Source organism: Seriola dumerili, unplaced genomic scaffold, assembly GCF_002260705.1.
Source record: "Seriola dumerili isolate Sdu_G_001 unplaced genomic scaffold, Sdu_1.0 BDQW01000169.1, whole genome shotgun sequence".
In the NCBI taxonomy this organism is placed as follows: domain Eukaryota; kingdom Metazoa; phylum Chordata; class Actinopteri; order Carangiformes; family Carangidae; genus Seriola; species Seriola dumerili.
Window position 1 is genome coordinate 5,120,541 of NW_019174424.1, and position 9,093 is coordinate 5,129,633.

The following is a 9,093-nucleotide window of genomic DNA, read 5'->3' on the forward strand; positions in this document are numbered from 1 at the left end:
AGTGGGACTAAGGAGATCTAACCCTAACCCGAACAACTGGATCACAGATTGTGCTTCCAATACAGTAAATTATATAATTCATGATTTAAAGAAGACTAGCTACAATTTTTAAAATGCACAACAAAAGAGGACATTTTTTCTACTGGATTCACTAAAGCAGTATTTTTCTCACCTGATAATCTATTGTCTATTATTAATACCTCTTTCACTTCTTCTTCTCGTAATGGGGCAGCAAATGGACTCAGATTCTTAAATTTGATTTTGCAACGCTACAAAATAATAGACCACGTGAATTAGCTTCAGTAACTTCATCAAAGGCTAAACCCAGTTGTTAGTATTATTTTCTAACTTTTTACGTAAAATGCCACCTTATACACTCATTAGGACGCACATGGGGCCGAGTGCGCGCGCATGTTCCCGTCCAGGACTGCCCATTCCACCTTAAAACCCTTCTCGAGTGAAACTTTTCGCTGTAATCCGTCGGTCCACCTTAAGCGCACACGCAAACGCAGGAGGCGTACAGCGAGGTTTCCGCTTCTCAGTTGGGCTCGGACCGCGGCTCACGAAAAACGCCGTGTGTAACGTGCAAGGTTGACGCACTAAGGTAAGAAAAAAGGAAAAAAAGAAAAAAAACAAGCGAACCAACCGAGCAAAAAAGATGTCTGAATCCAAGTACCGCGAGTGGATCCTGGACACTATCGACTCGCTGCGGTCGCGGAAAGCCCGGCCGGACTTGGAGAGGATTTGCCGAATGGTCCGGAGACGACACGGGTCCGAGCCCGACCGAACCTGCGCAGAACTGGAGAAACTGATACAGGAACAAACCGTGTTGAAAGTTAACTACAAGGGCTCTATATCATACCGAAACGCCGCCAAGGTTCAGCGGAGAAGCAGAAAAAAAGACGATGTAACGTTAACGACGGCTGCGAGAAGGAGCGCGGTGGAAGAAGCCAGTCATTCTGACTTAAGCAACGGGGACAGCGCTTTCGGTCCTGTGGACCAGGACGAGGAGGATTTGGAGGTATGTTGAGGTTGATGCGAGGAGACATGTTTAACGAGCTCACATCTCATTGTCATATCACGTCATAGCAAATTAACAGGTGGAGATATAAGCACGTTACGGGCTGTGTGTGGTTTGCAAAATAAACGTCTTTTTGTTTTGTGTCTGTACACGGGGAGTGGTGAGGGGAGTGATTTGCAAGTGCACCCAAAACTGCCGCAGACGGGGAGCGGCGGTTGGACCTCGCTCGAGCGCTGCCGAGGTGGAGAAGAAAAAAAACAGAAGGTGCGCGTGTACTCAGAGTGTGGCATATTTTACGTAGCCCCGGTTGAAAAGCACTTTAAACGGACGATGCAGACGAACAAGCAGAAGACAGGAAAAGTTGCACCGTCCTGTCCGTCCGCAACAGCCCGGTTGAGCCTCCATTATCAGCAGCAGAAAGCGCTTTTCAAGCCCCAAACTCGGCGTTGAGCGAAGGGGAGGAGGGAGGAGGGTGGGGGGAGGCTGTGTCAAGCTCACAAGAAACGAGTAGCCTGAGGCCGGAAGTTGAAGAGTTGCTTTCAAAAATAAGAGCGTCAAAATTCGCGTTCGCCAATGAAGGTTTTATTTTGAAAGCTGAGGGCGGAAACACGTGTTTTCATTCTCAGTTACTTGTCAATGTGGGAGTGGGTGAAGGAAAAAAAGTCTTAAACACCGCGGATGTAGGAGCCTGATGGGGGACGCTGGGACATTGTTGGGTTGTTGATTGTGTTTTTTTTCCTAGGAAGAACGAGCACAGCGATCCCAGGCAAAACAGCAAATGTACCTAGAACCATGCCCAGACACACACATATTTCGTCTGTCCGTGACGAGATGTCACCCCTTCCGTCTGGACTTTAAAATATGCACATCACTATGTTTTGTCCCGTAAAACAGCAAGAAAACCGATCATTATCAGTGCCAAAGTACTCATAATTAACGTATATGCAGTTCATGTGTGCAAACTCCGTCTATTTCTCGAGTGATGTACGATTGCCGACGCAGTGCATAAAGTCGAACCCCTAGATCCATTGTCGGACACGGTGCCAAGCCCGGTCACGTCTAATGCTTGGTGTTAGCTGTTGTTATGGCCTCTCTCGTCCCGTACAGCAATGGCATCCCTTCTCCGTGTGTATCAACTATTTGTTGACAGTATTTTAAGATGAACCACACCACTGCAAAGTAATGAAATACAGGAGCCAGTAACAATGTGTGAGACCTGAAGTAACGTAAAGCGACCGCAAACTGTTCGTCCAGCTCTAGATGGCGGATGCGCCTGTCCGATTTGGGTTAAGCTGAGATCAAATTGACTTTGTTCCCTGAAAGGCGTGTGTGTCGCTACAAAACGGACGCCTGGTTACTTTGGACTGGCTGCTTCTCGGGGCTTGTTATCCAGGTTTTACCCGAATACGAGGGTCAAATGTAGACAGTGACGTGTCCGATAACGGACTCATTTGCGTTACTCTTTCTGTTCCGTCGCTTTTACAGTAAATCGTTGACCCGGTGCAAAGTCAAAGTAGACTATAATCGAAGCGGCTGGTGCTCGCTGTGATCGGAGTGCTGCGTTGATCTTCCTGTCGAGTTAAAGCTCGTTTTTTTTTTTTTGGTATCTCCGATCTGCTTTACCGCGGCTCGGCCCCGGGAAGCGCTCCGGTAAAGACCACAGACACAATGGCGAGGTCTTTACCGCGGCTCCCCAACTCCATGCGCACTTTGGAGGAAATTTGAGAAAAACCAAAAAAAAAAACGCCTCCCATCGGCCCTGTGCTCCCGTGTGTTACAATGATCAGTCATAAGGCCTGTAAAGACGGGGACGCACCGAGCATATCGGCTGTGTTTGTGAACCGAGATGAGAATCATGCTGGATTGAGATCCTCGGCGGCATCGTGTTTTTGTGACCGTGTCTCGGTGAAAGTTATGTGAAATGCAGTGCGATGGGGTGAATGCCATACAAGCGGCTCCTCTCACAGGAGCGGGGCGGGCTTTAGTGCGCTCTTGTGCTCGACTGCTGGGTCTTGGACACGCAGTCGCACACAAGGTAATTTTTCACTCAGGGCGCCGTCGACAACCCCCCCCCCCCCCCCCAACAAAGGAATGAGTGCGTACGTAAAAACTAGTTGTATGCAGTCACATAACGTTATACAGCATGTGTTCAATTCTGTGGAGACACATTTGAGGTGGCAGGGCTCAGACTGTCTGCGGAGAATACACACTGCACCGCGGAAAGGGACGGAGGCATCCAAAGGCAATAATTTACCACCATAGCGGTCAAATTGCGACATCTGTACGAGCGTGTTTTCATGTGACACGTTCAGCCTACAATTAGTACTCAGTTATGACAACAACCCCTAATACCCTTTCAGGGTGTACCGGCTTTTTAAGTTTCTGTTAGATTATGAACTTCATTGTTATAAAGGCTTTTCTTCCACTGAATTAAATGTTTCTTATTCATTTCTTCACTGAAGCTTAACTCTCCACTGATCCAAGCAAAGATAAAGACATACTTGATCTATGCTTGTTTAATTCTGTACCCACCTGAGATGATTTAAAATGTCATATCATGTAAAAATTTCATATAATGTAGATTACAATAAAAAAAATACATTAGGATAAAATTATATGTTGCACCTATGTTTATGTTTTGTAGGCTGACACCTCTATGGCAATGGACACAGACAGTAATGCAGATGAGGAGGGGGCTGATGAGAGCCGGGATGGGCAGGACGGGCCCTCTCCTGGCCGCACGTATGAAGATGCCGTGGTGCACTGTGCCTCTGTGCGAGCCGCCTCTGCCCCCTGCTCTCCCTCTGGCACTCGGCCTGGCCCCGGCCCTGGCTGCAGCCCTGGCTCGGGGCTGGACTGTGTCTCTTTCCAGAAGGCTGGTGAGAGGCCCAGCTCCTTGCCCCCCTCCAGCCCCAGGGCCCTCGCACACAATGACTGGGCTTATGATTCTGCTGTCTGCCCAGCGGAGCGCCAGCACCCAGGAATGCAGAGAGACAAAGGTATTCACACTGCTAGACACAGTGTAATATGCATACCCGGCATTATGAAGCACTCTAATATTGTTTTATGTGCATGCTTTATGCTTAGTTTTTCCACGGGATATGAGATGGGGATGGAAGCTTTTAACCAACTAGATAATTATTTGTGAGGTGACATAGTTGTTGACAGCAGAAATGCCTTATCTAATGTAAGGTAGACACAGAGTTGTTGGAGAAAATAATGCAGAAAATAATGCATTTCCATTGGCTTGTTTGTGCCAGTTATTGAGGTTTAGTGAAAAATGTCAAAAACGTGTAAGAACTGTCAGTTGAATTAGTTATTAATTATTAAACTAATCATTTAGGTGAATTTAAACTAAATAAGTCAATATGGATGAGATCAATGTGTGATTTAAATGGTTCACTCTGTTAGCAGCAGCCACGAAGCCAGCAATCAACTCTACCACCACCAGCCCCTGTGCTTTAAAGAACAACGTGAAGAAAGAAGATGGAGGCAAGGTGGAGGATAGCAGCCTTTCGTCTGACCAGTTGGTACCAGACTATGCAGCACGAATGGTAATTGGCCTGTTTTTCCTTTGTGACAAACAACACCACCTGTATGCCTCCCGCTTTGATCTCTCTGCTTTCTACCTGACATTTTCATGTTTCATTTGTTGTTGTTGTTTTGTTTCCGTATCAGGATGAGACCAGGAGTGTAACCGATGGAAGACCACAGACAATGTCTCTGCCACCTGACAACTGTGAGTTACATAGTTTCCCATTTATAAAGATGCTGTGTAGTCTCCAGTTGTTTTGCAGAAAACGGGTCACTCCACTTCTATCTCATTTTGGAAAATGGTTTCTAATAAAATACACACATGTTAAGGGCATTACCTGCTGATCGCTTATGTTTCAAAGACCATCCTGGTTATTATTTGGCCTCTAGCACTAGGGCTGCCTGGAGGCTCACTCACAATTTTTTGAATGCTTCACAAGCTTGTACCGCTGCCGTCCATCCAGGTGGTTCTCACTTTGACTGTTAAAAGTCGTCACTCTGAACATGCTGCCCTTGTGCAATACTGCACCATTAAAGGTAGTGGTGTGTAGGGGTGGAAATCTGCAGACTTGATACAGTTTGATTCTGTCTTGAAGCTGATGCATCTTGATGTCCAGTCAAGAAGAATCACTACATGATCATATGACAAACACAAAGCTACAGAGGGTTTCTAAATCTATCTGTTTAAATGCTTTTAGAGCTGTTTGGTTGATAATATGTATGTTTACATATGGTTCTTAATAATTCTGAACTGCTCTATTTATATTTGACATATATTTTATGTATATGTTTGCCGATAAGCAAGACAACATAAAACTTTCAGATTTTTCTACTGACTTGATGAAAATTTGCTAGAGGTAAAGTTCCCATCCACCACCTCAGATATAAGGTTTGATACCCAGTAAGTTTCGTCTAGCTTGTTTGTATTTAACAATGAGCACAATTTGTTGTTTGTGTAGTCGGATGCTTACAGAGTTTGTTTCTTTGTTGAAAATCTGAAATTTGACATGCTAGCTTTTAATGCAAGAGAAGTGGTTATAGATTTTTCCTCCTTAGTGAGAGGTTAACAAGAGACTTCCAAGGAAATGACAAATGCAGCGCAACAGAAAGGAACAACACCAACATATTTTTACCACTGCACAGGTACCATGTCACTGTGTGCTTTACCTGTGCTGGGCCTGGATGTAGTTTGACTAGGATTAGTATCCATGTAAAAAATTGTGGCTTCATGCTTGTCATGCATCACATGCATGAGAACAGCCCTGGCAGCATCCTGTGAAAGTGGGCTGGTATAGTAAGGGTGCTGTATTAATACTCAGCCACTGTACCCTCACTGTTCTGAACCGTGAACAGTCTAATAGAAAAACATAGTGTGCCGTGACAGTAGAGGTCTCAGTGTGGCATATTAGTACCACGGGAAAAGCATCATTTCCATTTTGTCAGAACTCTGCTCCCATTTGTTTAACATCACACCAGTGAATGTCAAGGAACCGAAGCTGCTTATTTAAAACCCCAGAATTTCTTTTTAATTTAATTTAATTTTTATCTAATTTATTTTGCACATTGAATTGGCAAACAATAGAGCACAGTTGTCATATTAACCCTCCTCTTTCTCTCTAATAGTGCGTCTTTTGAACTGAGCTCCCTTTTAATTACACATTTGAGTAGGTCAGGTTTTATGAATGATGTGGGGCCTCAAGATAGACATGTGGCTGTGGCTGGTCATTGCATGTGTCATGTTGATATGACAAGAAATACAAATGGATGGAATTTGCTGTGAAAAGTAACAAGTGCAGAGGTCTCTGACGCCAAGAAAATAGTAATGTCCCCTATATATACTATATATACTGTAATACTGATGTGTTTCTCTTACATTTTGTCAAACCGTAATACAAAGTGAAATTGACTCTGTATTGTGATCATTAAAGAAATACAGTCAGTAATTAAGGTTTCTCCCGGAGCATGTCCTAATTTCCATTAAATGCAGTCCTCTATTGTTGTAAAATGTGCTCATCATTTATAATATTTCATTTTTTTCCATTTTGATTACAGGTACATTTAAAAAGAAGATAGATATATTGCCTTTTACAACAGCTGAAGACGGTCTTCTGAATGGTGGTAAAGGTGATGAAGTGTGAGTATCTTGTTATTAAACAAGTCTTTACATTCTCCACTGAGATGCATTTTAGAAATTCATCAGTCATGTCCCCCGCCTCCACACTTTTTGTCACCTGATCTTCATCCAGCTCTGTGAAGAAGGAGAAGATGAGCCAGAACTTGTTGCAGTGGACTGTGGCAGATGTGGCCAGTTACTTCTCAGCTGCAGGCTTTCCAGAGCAGGCCATGGCGTTTCGAACACAGGTTAGTGCACCACCACAAGCTGCCACAGAGGGCGCTACATGTCTGCTGAAAACCAAACATCCCATCACCCAATGCATTTTTTAGAGGCAGTTTATACATAGTGTGTTGCATTGCCTAAAAGAAGTGTGTGTTGTGACCAGTACCAGTTTATTTGTGCACATTGAGCCGCATGGTAAAGGCTGCAAGAAAAGAAAACTGGCTGTCTTGAGAGTGATTGGGAAAATACACTTTTCTCAAGATGACTGTAGGGGTTCAGTAGCTAATATCATTTTTAACACTGAGTCCTGATGGCTCCTAAAATATTAGTCAAATACATTTAGCATTCAGCACCCCCCTTTAGAAACCCAAGGGTGACATTAACTGAGAAAAATGTTTTTTTTCTCTCACCAACAGGAAATTGATGGGAAATCCCTTCTCCTGATGCAGCGCAGTGATGTGTTGACTGGTTTGTCCATTCGACTCGGCCCTGCCCTCAAAATCTACGAGCGCCATGTAAAGGTCCTGCAGAGGACCCACTTCCTGGAATACGAAGACCTCTGAAGTGGTGATTCACATGGCAGAAAATGCTGCATTGACCCAAACATGCATGCAGTGCCCTCTCCCATCCGGATCCTGCCACCCACCTTCATATACAGCATATGTAGAGGGTGAGTGGAGGGGGAAATGCTGCGGTGGAATGAACTTTCACTGTGAGAATGACCAGAAACTGAAAGACAGTCATCCTACCTCTCATTACGGTCTTTGGTTTTTAAATAATTGTCATTTTGCCCATGTGACCACATAGTGAAGGGAAGAGACTGCTACGATCAGAGTGTGTTGTAAAGTGGAGGAGCAGTGACCTCTCTGCAATAGTAAAAAAATGGGTAATGCAGCCAGGGAAGAGGACTCAACCTTGCACCAAGTGCACCACCTATGGGCTACTATACTCATACAGACCAGACTGCATAGTGCTGTAGCAAAGTGTTGTCACAGTTTTGGGTCCACAAGAAAATGTTGGTTTGTTGCGGTTTTGAAATTTCTCCCAGTGTCCTCCCTCTACCTACCACAGTACCTTCTGTCAGTCCAGAAACAGTTTGTAACTCACACAGATCAACACAAAGCACAGGTGCTGTGCACTTTTCTTTACTCATATGATGGGTTGATGTAAATGTCATCAAAGTGCTGGGGAAGTCAGACTATCTACATATCTGCATCAAAAGTCAACAGAGTCTGATTCCTGACTTATCATGTCACCAATAGCTGCTGATGTTGGATTACGTCTTCAGTGTCTCTGTAACACTGAGATATAACCAATATGATATACTACTACTTGCTGGCAAGGCAATATGATGTGTGTTGTTTTTTTTTTTTGTTTTATCTTGTTTAGAAATGACTGTGGTCCAACTTAATACAGTTGCATTCTGGGGAACAATTTCACAACAACGTGACCAGAAAATTTGCAGCCTAATGGAATTTGCTTTTATACATAAGCAAAGTAAAGTAATGAACTTGTGGGGAATGTTATTGTGATACTGAATATATTGTTTTACATTCAATCCAGCTGCTCAGTGCCTGTTTACAGAGCAGATATGTTGATCAAATGCAATATTTTATGTTCTCATCCATTTATAATTTTGTCGTGTTTCTCTGTGTTATGATCTAAGCCAGCCACTTGAATTGTAACATTCCATATGATGTAGTCTACATCTGCAATGTATCTCCTCCCCTTTTTATCTGTAACACTGACACTTCTTCCAGAGTCACAAATAAAGTTCGTGTCGCTCTGTTCAGTCACTGGTTTTGTGATACAGTTTATTATCTTTGTATCAGCAGTTAAACCTAAAAGCAATTGTTTCAACATGACGGTTTCTGGTGGCCCTTTCAGTCTCAATTAAATATCGTAAACAAACTTTGCACTGCAGATAAAATTCCTGCTCAAGACTGAACACTTTCTTCACACATAAAAATTGCAGCAGGAGTATTTTCAGTAACACAAAAATCCTTCATTTATTCTGAAGGTTTAGTTGATGCAGCCTTCTGTGAAATACACATTCAGTGAAAATGGAATAGAAATGGTGAATTAAATTGTCTTTTTTTGTATTTTTCCAGTGTCCTGTATCCAATTTTTTGAAGCACCAAAACATAGTCCAACTTGTTTTGTAGCAGCACAAACTGTCAGATTAGTACAAAAATAACAG

The 9,093-nt window shown here is 43.5% G+C and overlaps 1 protein-coding gene across 2 annotated transcripts; it reads left to right on the forward strand.

Annotated features, from left to right (window-relative positions):
• The first annotated feature begins 563 nt into the window (after positions 1-563).
• Positions 564-8,975, forward strand: LOC111227110 (atherin-like). Of its 2 annotated transcripts, none has more exons than XM_022752514.1 (7): positions 564-1,021; positions 3,666-4,020; positions 4,433-4,575; positions 4,700-4,760; positions 6,608-6,689; positions 6,802-6,916; positions 7,310-8,975. In XM_022752514.1, the coding sequence occupies exons 1-7, from the start codon at positions 659-661 to the stop codon at positions 7,454-7,456; spliced, it is 1,266 nt and encodes a 421-aa protein (XP_022608235.1). In that variant the 5' UTR covers positions 564-658; the 3' UTR covers positions 7,457-8,975. The 2 variants fall into 2 exon arrangements, with proteins under 2 accessions (XP_022608235.1, XP_022608236.1); XM_022752515.1 differs by having other exon boundaries at positions 4,436-4,575.
• The last annotated feature ends 118 nt before the right edge of the window (positions 8,976-9,093 follow it).

Bases quoted from the DNA above. Each gene is read 5' to 3' on its own strand.
- LOC111227110 (XM_022752514.1), top strand. From the start codon at position 659: ATGTCTGAATCCAAGTACCGCGAGTGGATCCTGGACACTATCGACTCG. The intron at 1,022-3,665 runs GTATGTTGAGGT...TATGTTTTGTAG, and splicing joins AGGACGAGGAGGATTTGGAG to GCTGACACCTCTATGGCAAT. The intron at 4,576-4,699 runs GTAATTGGCCTG...TTTCCGTATCAG, and splicing joins CAGACTATGCAGCACGAATG to GATGAGACCAGGAGTGTAAC.